The following is a 22,669-nucleotide window of genomic DNA, read 5'->3' on the forward strand; positions in this document are numbered from 1 at the left end:
GGTTACAATTCAAATTATAAATTATCTTTAAAATTTGGTAAGTATGAGTACATTTTTATTCCCAAAAAATGATGATATACGAAAAAATGGATAAGTTTGCATAAATCACTATAACGTAACAGTAAAAAAGTATCCACTGCCGGTAGTTTTGAATGTGCCTTTAACATATCCAAAATTGCGAGACAATGATGAAACAGAAATTTACACTGTTAAAAATTCTGCCTTAGACATATGGAACCATAAGTAGGTTTATTGAAATTTAAATTCCGATAAATGGGTTCAAAGTCCTTGGATTGAATTAATAATTCATTCTTTTGTTAATTTTTTCAAAAGTTTGATTTGATGTTGGTTATATTAAAAATGATTTAAATGGAAATAATACTAATTTTGGAACTGCTGTTTTAATTGAATAATTCCTAGAGGTAAAATTGCAAAATATGTAACGCCACACTAGAGAGGGGGGAGGGGTCTCACAAATTCAGTGTATATACCTACAGTTTTTTATTTTGTCGAAGAGAACGAAAACTTTTATGTTAAGAACTATCAGAGACTTTTTATTATTTTAAGTCAAAAAGAGGTTTTCGTTTATTAACTAACTTAAGTAACTAATAAATAAATGTTCCATAAATCACTTGCTTATAGTCTATGTTGCCACCATCCCTCTTCCTTCTTACATCGATTCCTACCCCTAGGTTCGTTTTATTTATTGACCGCCAGTGCATGAAACAAAAACCAACTGCAGATGAAGTATCTCCTTTACTTTTAGTTTTTATTTCCGATGATTCTATTCTATTATCACTATGCATGCGTAACGAAGATAGAACATTACACAGGGCATAACAGTGTATCTAAATCGGATTATGATTCTTTTACACATAGAGCCAACTGTTAATCAAAAAATAACTTCAAATGTTTTTTGCTATTTTAAATTAGGTTAGGAGAGACCAAGGTGAAAGTAACAATTTCCAGTTTTGAGTCCATATCTTTCATGTATTTTAAGTTATTAAAAATATCATAGTTTTTGACGTAAAGAGTTTTGCTAAAAAGATAGCATTTTTTGACCAAAACCAAATTATTTAGGAATCGGGAGTTGTCCCTACCCTTACACAGATTATAGATACTACTGTACTACATTTTTATGTCACTTTTCTGTCATGTACTTAGATCAAGTAGGTATGTTTACATTTCAATAAAGTTAATTTTTGTTCGGTTAAGAGTTTTTAATTATTTTTTAAGCGTTACGGCCACATGGAGGGAGTAGACGGTATATTGCGTGATGAGAGGTCGCAGTGGCGGAGGGAGAGAAAGGTTGGCAGCGGTGGAGAGAGGGCAACGGCTGTATTAGATGGATATAATGGGAGTCCGCTAGAGTCCTGGCGGCGTGTGCTGTGCTCAGCTGTTGTTTTCTTACCTCTGCTCTTCACGTGGCAGAGCATCATTGCCTCTATTTACGGTTTGTGTAAAAACCAAATCATAATTTGCAGTAAACCTGTGAAAACGAAATGTGTGCTGGGACACAGTAGCAGTGAAACTTCAACGGACAAGTGGAAAAACGAATCGCAACAAATTTTTTACGCGATGTTTTATAGGCAAGTTTTCAAAATGGACAAGTACATTAACAAACAAACAAAGTAAAGATTTTGTTGTGATTCGTTTTTCCACTTGTCCGTTACTATTCGTTTTTCTACTTCTACTATATGTCCCAGCACACATTTCGTTTTTAATTTCTTTCTCGAATCCATGAACATCTCTCCCACATGGTTTTTATAATAACAATTGGGTAATGTTTATAACGTAGTTGACAATAAAAAAAATACTAATTTTTGGCACTAAACATAAGGACAAATGTGTGAGAATGAGAATTCATGTTAGATCAATCAGTATAACTAACATAGACTCGAAAACCACTACAAGGAATGGTTTCAAGATAATTATGAAGATTAATTTCCAAAAGACGTAATATACTTTCAGCTTCTTGTAGTTTTAAAATACAAATGAAGGGATTGTTCAAAATATTTCTTACTTGTAAAAACAGAACATGCAATACCGTTAATTTCTTTTTCATCTTTTTGGAATATTTCAAAGCTTGAGAACAAAATAACAACAGGTCAGGCATCTATCAGCCTATTCGATAAGAACCTAAACAGATTTTCATCAGCGCACTTCAACCCTGTCTTCTCGGTGATATTGCTCCAGTTATGTCACTACTTACGATGTATCCCAAAATCAAAGACAAAACATATACTCATTAATTAATGCCCAAAGTATAATTAATTCATTTACTTTTTCATTTCTAACGAAATTATAGAGGATAGAAAAAAAATATAATGCACAATAACTAATTGGGAAGACTTAAATATATGTATGTAGGTAACTAACACATTTTTATACAAAGTTGAATTAAGAAAGAAGAATAAAAATTTTATTTTCAAATAGACTCCATTTACTTACAATGTATTCACATTTATATATAGGGGTGTTACTTTTAATTTTTTAAAAGTGCAAAAATGCATGTATACTCATATACGTATGTATACATTAATTAAAACATAGTACCGTTTCAAATGTCAGGAAGGATTATAAAGATATTTATATTCACGATCTAGTGCTGGGACTTAATTTAAAAATATTCTACGTGAAGTAAAAAAATAGTAACAAATATATACAAAAGATATAAACACTTAAAAAAAATCAGTACATAGCATACATTACATATAAATAGAACAGAATAACAAATTGAAACTCGTTTTCCACTATTTCAATATTCAATACACAAAGAACAATTTAAAATATATATTACTGATTTTCGTTTTCCTCTGGGTCTTCTTCACCCATTTCTTCTTTTGGTCTGGTCCATTTAATAAGAGTTTCTGGAGATCGAAATAGAAATACGAGTTTTGCAAATAGATCTTCTTCAAGAGCNTGTTATCAAAGTTGACACAGCACAACTTTTTTTTTTATAACTTTAGGCAAAACCTCTTATTTTACATTTTGTTACAGGGAGCGTCATATGAGCAATCTATTTCAATATTCAATACACAAAGAACAATTTAAAATATATATTACTGATTTTCGTTTTCCTCTGGGTCTTCTTCACCCATTTCTTCTTTTGGTCTGGTCCATTTAATAAGAGTTTCTGGAGATCGAAATAGAAATACGAGTTTTGCAAATAGATCTTCTTCAAGAGCAAATTCTCTAGCTTCGCGAACTAAATAAATGTCATAACACAATTGTAATATTCTGTCCACATTAGGTAAATCTTCAAACATTATCTTGAAGCATATTTCACTAAAGAATCCTCTTAATAAGCGCCCTGCTACCAACACTAAACTGGCATAAAGTCCGATAATTCTAAAATGCAAAACAAATATTGCAAAGAAAACTATTTAACTAGAAAAAAAGATACTACACACAACATTCTATTGCATCAATAAACGATAAATTTAAATTTCTATTAAAGAAATTTATCATAAAGCGAATTTAGGAAATGATGACGTATGCTGCCTATGTTTAAAAAATATAAAATCGGACCAAAGGCAATTATTTCAGGACTATTCTGAAAGAAAAATTTTTGAAAAACTACTACAAATTCAAACTAAAATGTAAAGAGCATATATGTATAATAAATAATAAGATCAATATACAATAATAATCATAGAATTTTACTGAAAAACTAGACTGACTAAATTTAGTTTGCGATAGACTGATAAACACTGTTGAGATGTGTATATGCATACGTGTTCAGCCAATGACAACAAGTCCGTAGAGAGTATCACCAATAATATAAATGGAATAAAATGAGTGTATTTATGTATCAACAAAAGTAGTCTAAATAGTTGTATCTTTTTAGGTATTTTTAATGAAAATGTTTTCAAAAAGTACTTACCCGCCACCAGTTAAGAAGTTCAATTTTGAAGGAAATATTCTGTCATTAAATGTGTACATCATTAATGACTTATCATCCGCAAAAGGAATTTTTGAAAGGAAATCTAGATAATTGTGATCAGTGGTTATTTCTCTTAATTCCCACCACTCTTTTGTTGGCTGCTCAACGGTTGCATTTGAATGGGAAAGTTTTATGGTAACACTTCTTAAAGTTTTTGCTTCTAACTCTAAAAGAACCAACAATGAAATACTAGAGAAACATGCAAAAACTAACAACATACCAGTGCTATTGGCTTCCATAAATAAATTTAACACTTTCGAGGTTCCCCTATTGGTAACTTTTAAAAACTTTGGCATTATGTATTTCAATAGGACTGGGGAAGCAGAGTGAGAACCTTCTAACATTTCTAAAAGATTCGAACGAGAGGTTGTGTTCGGTTCAAGACTAATTATTATGTTTTCTCTTATTACTCCTGAATCTTCTTTTGTAGTGGTTTTGTGTGAAATTTGGTATTCAAATTGAATGTTAATTGGAAGTTCTACAATAGAACATAATTTTGTTAATATTTCTAATGTAAGTAAGCAAAAAGAATAGTACCACCTGATTTAACTTCTTCTAGCATTTGTTCTTTATCCGGCGGAGAAATGCCCCAAACGGTTGCAGAATTTGGGTTTAGCTGAATTGCTGCTATATCTGCCGCTTCATAATTAGAAATGAAATTAGAAGCTCCTTTATTTCTCGCATATAATCTTATAAATGTTTTTAAATGATCTTCTTTAAAACTAAAAAATTATACATAAATACATCTTATTGTAATTGATAGAAAACCTCCTTACGAAAAAATGGCATTTGATTGTGCAGACATTTGATAAATTGACTGGTACTGCCCAATTCTCAAATTTACTGTTACATCATATGGAACGTTCGGCTCACCTACAGCGTTTCCTAGTGAGAAGAAAACTAAAGGAAACCAAATTATTCCTATCATAACGATTAAAATAATTGTTCCCATGATATATTTAACGAAACTTTTCTTTTTCTCTCCTCGAGGCTGAGGATACTCATTTTCTACATGACGACTACACTAAAATTGACAAAAGTCTTTATGAAAACAGTATTAGTTTTTGGTTAGTAATTTATAGAAACTACCAGACATGGGTTGCAATTTCGAACAAGGTGTAACCGAAATAAACGCCGAGGTTTTGAGGGTGTAAAATAGATGCAATAAATAATAGCACGGTGATTTCAGCAATGTGGTTAAGGGCAATTTTTATTTTAAGAAAATAACAATAATTTACAATCCAAAGCCGGTCCTGTGTGTGAATTGACAACATATGTGTCTACCGAATAGGTTGGTGCGATAAAAACTCTGCAGCCACATGGATTAAGAATGTAAACATTGTTGATTATCGAACGTCTCAGATAATGTTTAAGACTAAATAAATTAAATAAATTTACTCGTAATTTCGACAAATTACTGACAAAGAACTTAATTTACTATTCCTATTAGTTTCATTTACGTGTCTACTACCTATAAGGAGTGTCATCACTATTGAGACCTAGAGTAAGTACGGATTATTTGGACCAAAATATAAATATTGGACCAAACATACCTTAACAAAATGTTGTTTTGTAAAAAGATACAGTGTGTTAATAAAGACATATTATTTTCCTTTTTTAATTGTTATCAAAGTTGACACAGCACAACTTTTTTTTTTATAACTTTAGGCAAAACCTCTTATTTTACATTTTGTTACAGGGAGCGTCATATGAGCAATCGTTGAAGATACTTATTTTATTAAAGCATATTTTGTCCAATATTCATATTTTGGTTAACCTACACATATTCTAAGCCCCAACAGTTATCACTTATCCTGTCTATTAAAAGCTGTATCGTAAATATAGTTAGCCAACTAGGTGCTTTAGTAAGTCCCTTGTCTAACATAATAATATAAGTATGAAATACTTTAGCCAGTAGCAGATATCGGTAGGTGATGATATACCTACTGCGGTATGTTAAGATATAAGTTATAAGAGTATGTGATTCAATGGTAAATATTCTAAAATATTAAACATAAAATAAACAAATAGTTTCGTAAGTTTTTCAAAACATTACAAGATTAATCAGAATATTACAAATATGCTGATATGGTACTTACAAAAAAAAAAACAGTTATTGGAAATACACTTACTTTAAGTTGAAAGATATGAGCAAAAATATCTTCCATTTTTATCCAATCGAATACCGTCATCGAAGTGTCTGTCCACATCCAGTCCATTACAGTCCGTAACTCAAATAAAAATGGAACGAGCATAAATCCTTTAAATAGGAACATATTAACGTAGTTATAACCCTTACACAGAAAATTCCCAAGTATTCTAGATGGATAACCACAACGAATTTGATAGGCTGACAAAAGCAAATAAAAACATTTAACCATGTAGTACATTTGTGGAGCAATGACTGAATTGAATTTCCTGAAAAAAATGCATAAAATATTAGATACTAGATATTGTGAGTTTTGCCGTCCATTACTTTTCAGTAAAATTATTTTCTTTCTGCTTTTTTAAAGAAATACATCTCCGCAACAATTATTTCGTCAAGCCCTGGATTTTCAGTCGGATAGTGTTGATTGTTGGTAATTAAATTATCCGTCTGAAGAGGCTAAATAATTCTTGCGGAGATAATTTTGTGAAAGTTTGTGATTTTCATTTTATATATATTACTGAATATGACATTTCATTAAGTAAAGGTCAAGAAAACCAAGTAACTTTTTACCTTTCAGTCATGAGAGGATACAGGATAAACAGCCAAATGTGAAGTATTAGAACTTGTAAAAATTGAAAAACAATTTTAGCTAAAATACATTTACGCAAATAAATTCCTCTATCAATTATTATAAGCATAAATTGTAAAATTAACATAAGTAGAAATAGTACAGGAACTTTATTATCTTCCAAATAAGCAGATACGCCTTCATCTCCTTGTTGCGTCTAAAAAACAATAACACCGATATTAAATCTTTTTTCTTGAACTAATCAGTACTATATTTACTCCAAATGAAGAATATCCAATTAGGATAACAAAGAAGTTAAAGAAATCACACAAGAACATGTATGAATAAACATCTGCAGCTACTCTTGATGTTGGATCTAGAAGTAATCTGAAGTACTTCTTTATTGAATCTGCATATTCAAATGTACTAAAAAATAATTTTTTAATATTCAAAAAACTGTAAAAATGAGGACAAAATTTACGCTAGTTTAACGGTATCCGCATAATCTTCGCAAATATTTTGCTCGTCGCTTCTTAAAGAAACAATTTTGTCATCATCAGGTAACGATTCAGTGTTTTGTGAATTGCCACTTTTTCCTTTCCAAGACTCAGAAGATAAATTTTCTTCTACTGGCTTCATTGTATCGTTTTCATCCTTTATTAACACCTTTTTTTCTTTTTCAGAAGACTTTTCTAACAATGTTGGAAGTGGGGTTTCTTCATCCTCTTCATTGTCTTCACTTTTTTCTTCTTCAATTAATTTTTGTAATACACCAACTTTCTTGCTTCCTTCTGTGGTTGAAGTAATTTGTTCAGGTGGTTCTGAACTAAAATTGAAAAAATAACAGAACTTACTATTCGCTCCTACCAACTAATACAAGTGAAAGGTCAGTTCTTCCTATGTACACTCTAGTGCAAAGCTCGAGAGTAACGCAAAAGACCCTCTTCAGCCTCCTCTTTAGAAATCGGCTGAAAAGGTAAGTGGTGATTGGAGAGATATAGAGAAGTAAATTACAATCTGTAGAACTAGTATAACATTTACCCAAAAGTACTCTATGTTACTGTGCAGCACTCAATGCAACTAAGGCCGAGAAAAGCAACATACTACCCTTAAAATGACCTAAAACATGTCGCAGTTGTAGGTGAAACGTCGGGAAATAATTTCTAAAAACAATAGTCAAAGAGCCCGAAAACAAATAATAACTGTACTGAGTATGCTAAGTTACATACAATACAATTATCGTGTTCGATAAACATATAAGATGTCTTGTCACAATTTTCAGCAAACAGCAATGGACTAGTGGTATCGGCGGTCAGTTCTATGCTCGACAGAATCTATTATTTTTTTTTTAATTAATGTATATTAACCTTTCACTAATTTCTTTCTTTATATTAAATGTATTAACCAAAGAATGCTTTTGTTTGATTGCTAACGGCAATAAGGTTACCTACGGTTGGAAAAGACAGCACGAACGAAGTGAGTGTTGTTGTTGACAAGTCTTTAACTTTTGTTAGCGATCGTGGCTCATCTTTTAAACATACGAAATCGAAAAATATAGGGCACTATTCCACCACGTTTACGCAAATTTTTGGATTTGGACAAAATTTACCTAAATAAAATATGAAATGCGCTGCGATTGCGCCTTTTGGCGGAGTTTCAAAGTAACGGCCTTGGGTCCCGATATACCTACTTATAATATAAATTTTGAATAATAAAGAAAGAAAAACAGAAAATTTTGTTCTTTTGTATTAATTAAGATAAACAAAAATGTATCACCATCAATTTGTAAAAAATCTTTTTAAAAAATAAACCTTGCGAGTTCCAACAAACCCCTGCTTTTAGCAGTTTGTACAATTTTTTTATTGGAACCTAGGTTACTTTTGAAAAGTACCACCAAAAACCATGTTTTTCTTAACGCCTTTTTTTATTTTTCCCTAATTAATGATTCGATTAGTTTCTCTAGTAGAAATTAACAGCATTAGGCCAGAAAAGAAAGGAGACAACTCTCGGCCAAACTCTTAACCGGTGAGGAGCGTATAATCCGTACAGTATTGCACGGAAAAATTGACCATTTTATCCACTAAAATTACATTGCTCAAATGTGCTGTTATTGGTATCAGGTACTATCGAAAATATCAACGAGATGTTTATTTATATTTGAAGACATATTAAAGGCTTTAACGCTTGTTTTCGACTCGCACGACTATTTATAACTGAACAAAACTTTTGGCAGGTACTGTATGAAAAATAATGTTTAATGAACAAGAGTCGAGAGTATAATGATCTTTTTTCTTTCCTACCTACCCTACCTACGATTTTGCCAGCGCGCATCCAAGACATTGGAAGGGGCACATCGCTAGAGAAAGTAAACGAAGTATAATATGTTATGATTTGACATAAGTTACATTACCTGGCATCTTTTAAATCCGCTGGTACTAATTCATTATTAACGACTTTGTAATTGCCATCGCTGAGTAAAACTGCTGGTACATAGTTTGATTTCCAAAGTCCCAAGCATTTAAGTAAAAACCTTGTAAAGAAACATCAAATAATAAAAACATACTTTAGAATAGACGTAAAAGTATACCTATGAAAAAATATCACAAGTAGCAACCCTAAATCCCAAAGGGCGTAACCATCTCTCCTTTCAATACCTATTATTCTTGGAGGATAAAAAGGGTATGATTTTATTTCTAAATCGTCATTCCAATGAAAAATGTCAAACTGAAATATGCATTTTATCAGAACGACAACCTAAAATAAATAATACCGTTTAAATCTGTAATTTAAACATTGACGCAAAAGATACATACGACTAGATATGCTATCACAGTGACCCAGAAAGTCTTTGCAGGCCTGGGAATATTTAATGTAGCCCACAGAAATACCATTAAAGGCAGTGGCAATGATAAGAATGTTGCCGATTTTATTTGATACAAAAATATCATAAAATAACATAAAATATCGGAATGACTCAAAATTATATACCAAATGGCCAAGCAAAGCCTGATAACAGGAGGCTGGTCTAGCGAAGACATTTCAGTTTTTTCATATTCTTCATAATCGGTAGGAAGGCCTTCATAACTAAAAAACAGTTATGTTTTAGATTAAATATTATTTTTGTAAACTTTTTTTCATTGCGACGTGCTTTTTTATATTACATATGCAATAACATACAGACATAAAATACTAACTACAATAATATAAAGTATAAAAACTAAATTCATGAAAAGCTAATTAAAATAAAGAAAAAACAATACCATCATGATATAATAAATAATATCAAGAAGAATTGTAGAGAAGTTTATTACTTTCAATTGTGTTTTGATTTAGTCAAAAGTTAGATCAACAGTGAAAAATATTAGTACTGTAGTCAGAAAACTATGAAGCGTAGAAGAGCTATACATATTTTTTTTTTGAAATATTGACTTCCAACTCGAAACATTTCGAGTTGTGTATTGAGTTACCCATTAGTATAAGAACATAGGCTTTCACGGTCGGAATCAATGGTAGAATTATTATTCAAATTAAAGGACCGTGGTATAAATAAACTGTTAGGCCCAGACGTTTCGTTGGCAACTCATATTTACAGTATCTCGAGTTGCAAGTAGAAATTTCAAGAAAAAATATGTTCGATCCTTCTTCGCCTTCATAGAAAACTCATAAATTTATTTTTGACAGATGAAAAAAATATTTGAGCTTGCTAACAAAGCATAGGTTCCAAATGGGCTGTATCAAAACGTGATTTTTGTTAAATAAATGACACAAAATCTAGTAACTGATATATTCGCAAAATATTTGAGCCGAAGAATTGTTCAATTAATATAATGACAATTGCATCAACGCCAAAAATGCATATTTTATTTATTTCTTCATATTGCACGTGTATATATTAAATATTATAACATCGTTTTGCCTAATTTTGTCTTATTAAATTCTACCTACTAATTTTATATTTTTGTTTTTACTTTTTCGTGTTTATTTTCCATTTTGTCACCAAACAGCGTATACCTATAGGATTAGTAAGTAATAGAAAGTAAGTGAAAAATTATGTACTTTAGGTACATACTCTTTATTGACGAATGGAATAATAGCAAGCATAGTGAGAAAAATAGAAATTCTTTTTTTATTATTATTGGTCAACAAAAGATTTATTATTAATAATAATTATCTATATTTTTCTTTCGTTCATTAATTGTTTCGTGATAAGTTCAATAATTCATTTTTAATTGTACCTACAATCTCACGAAAATGCTGTTTATTTTAGAATTGTTATCATGATTATTATTATTTGAAGGTTTTGTTAGAATTTTGTTACTGGACAAAATTACTAAATGATTAACTCTTGAAATACTGAACCATCGGTTGCTTCTTAAAGTAAATTATTACTTCTATTTATAGTTTACCTGCAAAATAGAGAACTAAAAACCTATTAATACTTAAACAGATTATTTGAAGTGCTGAAACCATATTAAAATTAAGTAATAGATACTTGTTTTTTGGAAATTATTCGTGCAACACTTAAGCCTTTCATTAGCATGCGGTTGGAAGAATTACCTTCTTTCAGAGGGCGAATCTAATCCCCGTTCTAAACTAGGTGCCAAAATACGAATCTCTGGTACGGTGAGAACACTTGCTTTACGCCTACATTCAATAAATTGTTGCACTAGGATATCTATTTTATTCATATTACTATACAAATAATTCATGCACATTTCCAAGAAAGGAAAAAATCCATATAGCAAATGTAGAATGCATGAACATGAATAATTCATTTAAAAAAATATAAATTGTAATTAAGAAAAATGTTAAGTGCTCCATGCGAGGCATTGTACTGAATACATAGAATGGTTTGATGTTGAAGTACCATTAGAAAATATATACATATAAAAACTACAACTACTCAAAAAACTGTAATTACAAAATGTTTGAAGGTAGTCAGGATTTTCATTAAGTGAATAGTAGCCATGGCAGAATCCAGGGGTCACTACAACCTATAATTCCTATACCTCGGATGTACAACTATCTTTTCACGTGTATGTCAAAAGACAAAGGATGATACAAGTCCAAGCTCTCACGCACCCGATAGCCCTGTATCTACTCTAGAATTAATTTCAATTTAATAAATATCGTACATACCTAATATTTTACTGAAATAAAAAAAAAATAAGTGTGCAAGTCTGCTGTTATCAAAAGTTTTCAGCACATTATCGCTAGACTAGAAAACATTAATTCTTTTCGTGTCCCTTAAATAATGATTCAGTGATATCATCTTTTTATTTTCAAGTAAGATTTTAAATTGCAATAACCATAATCATATACAACAATGTTCTATATTTTACCACAGCATTTTATCGGAGCGATTACGTCAGTGGTGACAACACACATTTTTAAATATAGATATTTACATTCACCACTATCATAAGGTCGTCAGTCCCAGGACTGGTTGGATACGTACCTCCACTCTTTCCTATCCTGAGCTAATCTTCGCATTTCCCTAAAACTAGAACAACCCACATCCTTAACTATTTGCAAACAGTAATCTAACCTAGATCTACCACCCCTCCTAACTCCCGTTTCTGTCTCTAATGTGTCTCTGACTAGACATTCATGCCTGAGAAGGTGTCCTACCAACCTATCTAGCCTATCTTTTATTGACTTCCATAGAGTCCTTCGTTCTCCTATTCTTTCTAATACCTCTTCATTTCTAACCTTTTCTACCCACGTTATCCTCATCATTAAACATTTACATTACCGCGTTTTTAGATTTCTGTAGCGTGGTGGGATAAACGTGTAGTTACATAGAAGCATTTATTTTATGTGGTGCATTCACCCGGTTTTTAAATAATACATAAAACAATTTCGACTAAAATATGTCCAATATTATTAATTGCCTAATGATAATGTAGGGACGTAACTATTCCAATAGTTCATCAAAAACCTAATATTCAAAGAATTTTTTCATATTTGCAACTCGACTACTACCTACACTACAGCCTGCAGCACAATTTGTTTCCACCAAAATACTTTGGTGAAAATGGACATTGTAGACCAACAGTATTAACCATCATCAAAAACGCCACTTTTTTGGGGTTTCGGCAAAAGAGAAAAAAGACAGAGGCTTAATGTTTTGCAAAATTTCATTCGATTTCATTATGCGGTTTAAGGGATTTTTTGCGAATTAAAACAGCAAAAAACCTTTTTTGTCTTATAACCGAAACTACTATAGTACAGCTGGAATAGCTGATGATAACAGTATGAAATATCCTGTCAAACAGATGTCTACCAAAAGTACGAAAATAACTTAATGGGATACTTCCGATGTCCAGAATGCTATTATTTAATTATAATTTGTTTTTTTTTATCGATATTACTCAATTGATATTATTGCTGTAATTTTATTGTTCATTGGTAAAATGATAATTATTATATTACTAATTAATAATTGAAATAATGAGTGTGAAGTTCGTCAGTAAGTTTTAGTTTATTTTTTTCAATTTCTTTGCAACCCATTATTTTTGGTTATAATATTGTTAATAAGTTATTTATACAAAGAAGAGAAATAATAAAAGTTGATGTACTTTGTTATCTATGAATAGTAACGCTTGTCTGTTTCCTTTTTTAACTATGATTCGCATATGTGCATCGAACAAAAATCAGAAGTGCACGGCAAGGTCACATGTGTTAAACTGGCATTTGAAATATGCGCATGTGCAAATCAAAGTGGGCACACCTAAATCCAAGTGCCGTGACGAAAAAGATTGCTTATATTAACTGACAAGCATGCAAGGTTATATCTCGTACTACTAAATATCGAATGATCTCGAAAACTTTTATTATTAGTTCACTTCAAGAGTCAATAAAATAGAAGCGAAATTTCAAAGCTGCCTTATTATTATGCGCAATCGGCTAATAAAAGTAAATACATAAACCATGATTAAGTAGGTAATATACGTCTGATAATGCTCATGATCATGATTTTCGTAAAGTCAAGTTTATAAATAATATTATTTACTGTTATTATTTGTCAAGTATAATATAGGCTTTACAAATGAAAGAAGATTAAACACAACACCTTCATTTCATTTGTTTTTTCTTTTGTTATTAAGTTACCTGACTTATTAACGAAGAAAGTTAAGGAAATATGAAGCAGCATTGACAGTTAACTAATATCTCAGAGGGAGAGAGAGAATTTCTACAAAATGTTTTCAGTTTAACATAACTAAAGCAACATAGCTATTGAATAATTACAACGCGCTTTAACAAAGATTCCTTAAAGTGGGTTTCGTTGAACCTTGACACTGTCATCTCGAATCAGTTATATTTAGCATGATATGGTTGAATCATTTTACTTTATTCAGTCGCTGTTACAAATACTACTTTAGATAGCTCAATAAATGTAATTAGAATGTAATCCAAAATTTGGTCTAAATGCAGGTGCGACAGGATGTCGTGTCTTTTTTATTATTTAATTTAAAGTACCATAACACAAAGGGGATTTGTAAGTGTTCCGTAGCTTTAAACAAGAACAGTTGCGCTAAATCATTCTATGCAGGTTGCATTGATTTATTAACATATTTTGATGAAACACTGAATTATTTAAATTATTTTTTTGGTAAGTTTTAGAAACGGATATGGTAATTTGTGATAAATATACCAGATAACCCTTCCAATCCGAAGATTTTACCACTAATTTACAATACACTAAAGCAAATTAATTATTTGAATTAATTTTTACCATTACCGATAATAACCTCAAATTAATGAGGAAAAATTGTTGCTGCTGTCACGCCCTCGCCGGGAATGGAACGTGGGTCTTACGTACCGTTGTTCTACCGTCAAGCTACGAGAGGTAACAGTAGCAACAAAGGCGCTACGTACCTAACTACGTAGGTCACAAAATCGTAGAATCAAGATATAATCATTTTTAACAATTAGACATTTAGAAGAATTTTTGTAGGGTTAATTCCAATACATGAAAATGGATTAATTTTTACCACTATCGGTAACCTCAAATTAATGAGAAAGAATTGTTGCTGCTGTCACGCCCTCGCCGGGAATTGAACTCGGGTCCTTAGCTTTAAGCAGCATTGCTCAATCACAATGCTACGAAAAAAAAATTAATTCACTTTAATGTATTGAAATTAAACCTACAAAAATTCTTCTAAATGTCTAATTTACAACAGTTGCGGAAAATGAAAGGTAAATTTAGCATATATAAAAGGAGAAGTATGCATCTTTTCATTAAATCACATTTAACTCATGCTTTAAATAAACAATAATTATGCCTAATAGTGCGGCCACAGACCTGCTCTGTGTAATTGCAATGCGGTATGAATCAGGAGAATTGACAGTTTCCATAGAAGGTATTCTATCCAGAGATCCATCACTAAACAAATATTATCTAATCTACAAGCCATTGTGACATACTGTAATGCCTTCTACTATATGTATAAATCCAATATTACGCTAAATATACAAAATATGATGATGTGCAAGTATGACTTCAAATGTATGTCGTTACTATAATCTTTGTAGTGTTATTAACAATTATAATATAAAAGAATGATTACCGAGATCCTTTTAAAAGTGTATGATAAGAACCAGCTGGTTGCCAAATCTGACTCGCACCTAGCCGCAAACCTACATTGTATTCTGTTTTTTCCTATTAAAAACAAAAACATTTTAGAAAAAAAATAATCTATAAACATGCTGTACAAACCTTCAGTATTTTTTTCTCTTTATTCAATACTTTTAGAACATATCTATAATCCTTAGAGTGTCCATTAAGGAATCTGGTACATGAGATCAAAATGCTGTTAAGGAAGATACGAATAAACTTAAGCATATTTAATAGTTTTCGTTCAAAAGTTGTTTGTTCTGAAAAGTAAAATGTTAGGTAATTAATTGAAAGGTAAAATATTCATATAAAATTATTTACCCCCTTCTTCCATCTTTGTCGGTTCACTCATATCATCTTCTTCTTTGCTACTGCCTGGCTGAGGTTCTTTATCTGGTTTGTCTTTATCGTGTCTCTTTCCATCAGAAAACGATACTTGAGGTGGGTCAATCTTAAAATAAACATTATCAATAAACAAAATCAGCGAAATGTTAGAAGTGAAAATTAGTCATTTATATTAACGGAAGACAACAAAAGCTCCTTTGGTTTTGTAGATTTTCGATTTCATTTAAATCAACATTTAGAGCAATATATACATATAATAGATATATACAAGAAAAGNTTTTCTCTCTAGTTTACTTACTACAAAATGTGACCATACTGCATCAGTATTAATTTATTTTAACGTTACCAGCTTAAGTTTTAAAATTGCAAATTAAATCTATGGGAAATATTTAAATTGGTCATACAGTAGCGTAATCACTACCTTGCTTCTTGCTTGGCTTGATATATTTCATACCTAATTTTAATCACAACACTAATATAATATTATTTAACATTAGTCGTAATTGAAAATAGTTTTAAAAAGAATTTTGATTTTTATTTTTCAATTTATTTCTGGCCCACAATTTCGTAAATTGTAGTTCAGTTTCAAAGGTGAGACACAGCTTGTTTATTTCCACTTAGTACTTTTCGTAAAAGTTAGTCAAACCGCTATTACTGATGAGAAAGTCGTAAATAAAAGCAATGAAAAAGTGACAATGTTGATGATAAGAACTTCGTTTCGACCAATACAATATTCTATTAATTTTTCTAAATTTTTGATCTGCCAAAAATATTTTCTACAGAAAATTTACTCAGTGATTCAGTCTAATAGATAAATAATCTACACAACTAACTCTTTTCATTTTTCTTTTTATGTTAGAATTTAATGAATAAGGGTAATATTACTACTCATTATAAAGAATAATAAAAGATCTTCCCGTTTGTCCTAGGTAAAAGGAATCACATTACGAGCACTCGAGCATATAAATAGACTACGGTTTGGACCTAGCCGGATAAAATGGTAAAAATCGCCCTCAACGGAATCATAATTAAAAAATACATCTTTTGGATTACGACAATTTTCCCTATTTTATTCGGCTTTTGAATTAAAAAATATGTTGCTTAGTTACATTATATGCGGACAAAATATGAACGACTTTCTTTTAGAAATATCATCGAAGTACGTCAGAGATAAATATGCATATCTACATAAAAAGATGTAGTATTACTTTTATTTATCGTTAAGATGAATTATTAAGGAGTAATAGTCAAATCAATCTAATATAAATTTTTTGCTTGAAGTATTTGCGTATGTAAATAAGGAAAGACGCTTCGAAGTAGAAAAAATAGACTTTAAATAAATTGAAATCTTGTAATTTAAAGGCACAAAGATTGAATTAATAATTCTAAATTACTATTCGTTGGTTTTCTTGCGTTGATTTTTTTTATAGCATTCAATTAATTTAGTGTAAGAAGTAGACACACAGCCATTTGTAACGGTACGCACATTTTTTCATTCTTCACTAAATAGTGTAAAACAAAGTCGCTTTCCCGCTGTCTGTCCCTATGTATGCTTAAATCTTTAAAACTACGCAACGGATTTTGATGCGGTTTCTTTTAAAAGATAGAGTGATTCAAGAGGAAGGTTTATATGTACAATACATACATAATATAGTAGGGAAACACTGATAATTTTAGAGGTTTCTAATGTAATGTCGTAAATAAACACATTTTTTGCGCTTACATTGCAAACCTGGCTGAACCCTACGCGATAGATCAAAATAATTACTACAATATTGTACATCTTAAAGGAGTCTACAAAAAAGACCGGGATGGTATATGTCTATCTCTTAGGGATAACCCACAATAACCAGTTTTATCCTTTAGTGTTTATGAGAAATAATGACTTATTTACGAAGCGATTGTAGGCAATACAGCATTAATGTAGAGAGAAAAATGTAAATATGCAGTAGTAGTAGCAACACTATCTTACTGTTTTCTATATCACTTTTTTAAAATGTAGTTATATTTAATTTTAATACATTTTTCCACGCTTTTCAAAAAAAATTCCTTTTCCATATCGTGTTTCTACACATTTTATATATATAGTAAGGGGTAGTTCAGAAGTTGCAATAATGTAGAAAAATTATTATTGACAAAGAGCGAATTTTAATTCATTATAAATGCGCCATCAAAAAATTTGAAACTGTTGAAAAAAACAATAATTAAAACTTTTCTAGTTCTAGACATAGCATTTTTGTCGCTGATGTTTTTACTAAAGTTTTCACGTTAAAACAGTAATTACAACATAAAAAATAAGAGATTTAGCATATATCGCCCTTGTAAAAGTTAACTATGAATTTATTAGAATAATCTAAAAACGGTTATTCATATTAAAATAGAGAAGTATGATATACATCCGGCAAAACTGGAAATGCCTCAGTTGTATGCTGTCAATAAATACGCCTCTTGAGCATGTTACCAAGTTTTAAACAAATACCACTTTTTGTTCTGTTTCAACTTCTAATGAACGGTTTAGATTAATTACCCTGCTCATTGTTTTATATATTAATGTAAACATCAAAATTTGGTCTTTTTCAGGAAATAATGCTTTTCTTATAAAGATAATTAGATTAACTAGAAGAAAATAAAATAGGAAGCCTCTTCATTTATAGAGACAACAATTTTTAGTCGTCAAAAATGATTGCTCTTTTCTCTCTAGTTTACTTACTACAAAATGTGACCATACTGCATCAGTATTAATTTATTTTAACGTTACCAGCTTAAGTTTTAAAATTGCAAATTAAATCTATGGGAAATATTTAAATTGGTCATACAGTAGCGTAATCACTACCTTGCTTCTTGCTTGGCTTGATATATTTCATACCTAATTTTAATCACAACACTAATATAATNATTATAAACCTAACCTACAATTCTCAGGTGTATTTTATACACTATGTCTGATCAGTACTCGGAAAAAATTTAAGGGAGAAGAAGGTATATGAAAAAGAAAATGAGCCATATTACATCACCCAGTAATATACATAAACGTGACTATACCGAAAGCCCCAATTTCTCCGGTAATGATGACCAGGATTACCTGCGAACGCGAGTATGGGTAAAGAAGGAATGCACTGCCGGTTATTTCATACAGAAACGGTAATGGTACAATTCGCAAAAAATAACGGTACATATAGGTGGGTGTGGTGTGTCGAACACGGTCATAGGAATGGAATATTTGAATAATGGTACGAATGCAGGGAATTCTCCCTTAAAATCCTCCACATCGTATCACCTGTTTGTTGTGCAATTACTAGGATATTCAAACCGGAATTGCCTTCTATTAATCGCAAAACGATTTCGTCAGTATCGACCTAAGGTTGTCTTAACGCACTTAGTGTGGTACCACACCACTAGTGTAATGCCGACAGTACATTCTGTGTGCAAATACTTTCTTTTTTTATTTAATATTCTCAAAATAAACTTATTTTTGTATTTTGTGGTAATAGCAGTAACTTTGCCAATCGAATGGTAACTATGAAGTGCAGACTATTATTAATCGTCATTACATGCAATTGACCTTTCTGCGTACCAGCTGCTGCGAGGGTTACGAGTAGGTACGTATGTTTCGTCACTTGACGTTTGCAAAAACAAAGGGCGATAAGTTAACGCTGCCGCCAACCTGGTGAGTGTTCTCAATCATTGGCGGCTCATTAACTAAGGTACTTTTTGTACATAGCTTTTATACCTACCCTCTATGTCGTGGCGCTTTCACGAGATTCACTCTAGTGCCACCAGATGTTACTATTCAAATATTCCGGAATACTGACCAGACATAGCACATATTATAGAACTTTTTATATTCCTATAAATGCTGTTTCCATTATAAGAGATAAAAATCCCTTTTTATTTTTTCCTACTGTAAGTCATTTCATTTGCTAGTTATATTAAATGCTTCCAGGGGTATCTTAATACTGGTATGCCTATGCTTACTTTTTTCTGTAGTTAAAATGTAGACCAATTAAGTACCTCCCAAAGATTTATAAGTTCGTTTTGAAACTTTGCTGGCAAAATTAAAATAAATTTACTTTATCATTACTTTTTTTGCTATAATTTTGTCGTAGACTCACTGTAGGAGGAGCAGATAAGGGCGCAGAATATTGAGAACGAGCTGACATAGAAGACCGTTGTCTAGATAATGGCATGCTCGCTCTTCGCATTTTTTTAGAACTTTCCAGAACTGTATTTATATCCGTCTTCATAGTAGAGCTTAATAACTATAATCCAGTAGAATACGATATTTTAAACGAAATATGGTTAACTCGAAAAACAAAACGAAAAGTACCTTTCCTAACGAGAGTCCTTCCTTTTTCTCTAAATCTTCATCGTCTTCTTTAGGCTTCAATTCATCGACTATATCTAATTCTTCGTCATCAATTTCATCAAACATGTAATAATCTCCAGATCTTATAGCTATTGATAAAAAAAGAAAATAAGAAAATCTTATATTAATGGTAAACTAGCAATTAATCAAATAAAACAATTATTAGTGTATATACATATTTTTAGTTTACTATACAATAAAATATGTCAGAAGTAGTTAAATGTTTGCAAAAAGCATAAAAGCTTTGTTAGACGGGATTCAGTAGAATGTACACACTAAAGAAAATTATAAAAATATACACTAGAAATACATACGAGTATAGGTATGTGTACTAAAACGTAATAAACATTTAGATTTATTAAATATTTGGTAATGGTAAATAATGACTTGTAGTTGGTGTTATTTTAAAAATGTTAAATGCTGGATATCCTAAAAGTAAATAACACTGCAAACCAAGCAAATGCTACAGATATCAGATGATGTTAATTTAAACCTTGACAAAGCGATAAAATACCAAATGATTTTACCCGCTTTATATTGATCCGGTATGTGTTTCCTGTAGAGCGGTCTAGCATGTGGATATAAATAATCTACAAAAATGTATAAAACAAAAAAAAAAACTGTACAAAACTGTTTTCAACTGGTGCAAGTTTGATAAATAAGCTGGATATGTATTGCTTGCCTAAAAAACCAAAACAAAAACAGATTGTGCTTTTAGGTCGGTTGAGGATACGATAGAGTTCCGTAGTTGTTTACTAATTTCGACCTAATCACTTAAAAATGAATACAATAAATATTTGCAAGTTTTTTACATTAAATGTAGGTACTAAGTAAAGGAATTGTTTTTACATAAAAATTGGTAAAGGCTTTCGCAGTGGATGAACTGGTGCTATTCTGATTGGGGTCTAAAGGATGCGGAGATGGAAGAACCTCTGAAGTGGTACCGAAACGTTAGGATGCAACTTCAACATAGGACGGCATTTAGACCTGAATCAGAACAGCATCAGTTTTTTTTTACATTTTTGCAACGATGGTTTAGTAAGATAAATGTTAAAATACATATGTACATATTTCTTTGTTGTTTATAAAACAGAGACATATTGTATGGAAACATTTACTTAAATAGCTATAGGAAAAGATGTAAGTAATATTTCAAAGAAGACAATTCCCAAAACATGATACGCGAAATTGTGGGGAACGTTGACCCCTCTCATATGACAGTGTTGCAAATTTTAAAGCCACAGTTGCTGCATCCTTATTATTTGCAGCAAATGGAAACCTTGCTTGAAACTGATTTGCAGCCGCGAGTGGATTTGTTTCGAAAGTAAAGCGTTACATAGCCTAATTTTTTCCATATTAGGATGTTCTTTACAGGCAAATTTGCTTCACGCGGAACGGAATTTTGAATTTTCAGCATAGTCACTATTGGTGCGACACAAATTCGCATGCAATTTCAGGAATTTCGGTAAATGTGTGATGCGAAATGACTTTTTTACAACCACCCGCATGAAAAGGTAACGAGCTTAGAAAATATACTGATGGTTATGTAACTTACATTTTTTTTTGTGTTAGTTCATTTACATAGTGCTGCATGTAATGTACTTATTTAATTTTATTAGCCTATACATTATAAGTACATTATAGTACTAAATTGTTTATGTTTATCCTAGACGTTCGATGTCGGTATATTTACATTCTCCGTATATGCAGTTGCAGAATTTTTATCGTAAAGGATAAATAGTGCAATCGTTTGTTACTATTTGGTAGACACCTACGTTGCCGATTCACAACTCAATGGAGTAGCAGAAAGATACAATAGAACGATTATGGATGGAGCTTGATGTCTTATTTCAGAAGCTAAATTGAATAAGAAATACTGGCCTGAATGTATCTAGATAAATACTTATATTGGAAGTAGGGTACCCATTATCAAATACAAAACTCAAGGAAACGCCGTATGAAATTTTCTTGAACAAAAAGCCTAATGTATCCAACTTACGTTTGTCTGGATGTATAGGTTATGTGAGGGTTCCAGAAGAAATTAACTATTCAAAATTACGTGCAAAAGCCGTAAGAGTTTTTCATTGGATATACAGACACAGGATAAGAAATATTATTTGATAAACAAATAGTCTATAGTCGGAATGTACAATTTATTGAAGAAGACATAAAACATATTGGATTTAGAGATGACTACATTATCGAAAATGAAATGAAGGGGGTTACTCCAAACCAAAGTCAATCAAATGAAGATGAAAATCCTCCTAGAAGATCTCACATTCTTATCTATTTGCGAACAGTACCTAATCTAATCTAGGTCTACCTCTACTCCTTTTAACTCCTGTTTCTGCTTCTAATATGACTCTGACTAGAGCTTCATGCCTGAAGTGGCCTACTTCCTTTGAATCCTTTGTTCTCTTATTCTTTCTAATACCTCTTCATTTATAACCTTCTCTATCCATGATATCCTCATCATTCAGTTGTAACACATTTCGAAGGCTTCTAACCTCTTTTTTTTCCCACGCCCACCGTCCATTTTTCGCAACCGTACAGCGCCGCGTTCCAAACATCCAAATTTCTAAATTAACCGTTAGCGAGCATAGAACTGACTCGGCCCTGCACTATCCTTTCCTTTATATCCCTACTACTCCTTCCGTCCTGACTTATCTGACTTC

The 22,669-nt window shown here is 31.3% G+C and overlaps 1 protein-coding gene across 1 annotated transcript in view; it reads right to left on the minus strand.

Annotated features, from left to right (window-relative positions):
- Positions 1-2,659: 2,659 nt before the first annotated feature.
- The window catches only part of LOC108738716 (piezo-type mechanosensitive ion channel component), an 80,528-nt gene continuing 60,518 nt past the window's right edge, over positions 2,660-22,669 (minus strand). The window contains exons 18-37 of the mRNA XM_025975368.1: positions 20,522-20,584; positions 19,956-20,083; positions 15,605-15,734; positions 15,386-15,543; positions 15,237-15,328; positions 14,972-15,052; positions 11,221-11,307; positions 9,477-9,747; positions 9,251-9,417; positions 9,074-9,193; positions 7,145-7,489; positions 6,942-7,089; positions 6,666-6,880; positions 6,079-6,364; positions 4,723-4,970; positions 4,487-4,668; positions 4,167-4,424; positions 3,887-4,112; positions 3,020-3,351; positions 2,660-2,753 (exon numbers count right to left, since the gene is read on the minus strand). Of these exons, the coding sequence (XP_025831153.1) occupies positions 3,063-3,351; positions 3,887-4,112; positions 4,167-4,424; positions 4,487-4,668; positions 4,723-4,970; positions 6,079-6,364; positions 6,666-6,880; positions 6,942-7,089; positions 7,145-7,489; positions 9,074-9,193; positions 9,251-9,417; positions 9,477-9,747; positions 11,221-11,307; positions 14,972-15,052; positions 15,237-15,328; positions 15,386-15,543; positions 15,605-15,734; positions 19,956-20,083; positions 20,522-20,584 (3,494 nt within the window). The 3' untranslated portion in view covers positions 2,660-2,753; positions 3,020-3,062. The remainder of the gene's footprint in view (positions 2,754-3,019; positions 3,352-3,886; positions 4,113-4,166; positions 4,425-4,486; positions 4,669-4,722; positions 4,971-6,078; positions 6,365-6,665; positions 6,881-6,941; positions 7,090-7,144; positions 7,490-9,073; positions 9,194-9,250; positions 9,418-9,476; positions 9,748-11,220; positions 11,308-14,971; positions 15,053-15,236; positions 15,329-15,385; positions 15,544-15,604; positions 15,735-19,955; positions 20,084-20,521; positions 20,585-22,669) is intronic.

Source organism: Agrilus planipennis, unplaced genomic scaffold, assembly GCF_000699045.2.
Source record: "Agrilus planipennis isolate EAB-ADULT unplaced genomic scaffold, Apla_2.0 scaffold207, whole genome shotgun sequence".
In the NCBI taxonomy this organism is placed as follows: Eukaryota; Metazoa; Arthropoda; class Insecta; order Coleoptera; family Buprestidae; genus Agrilus; species Agrilus planipennis.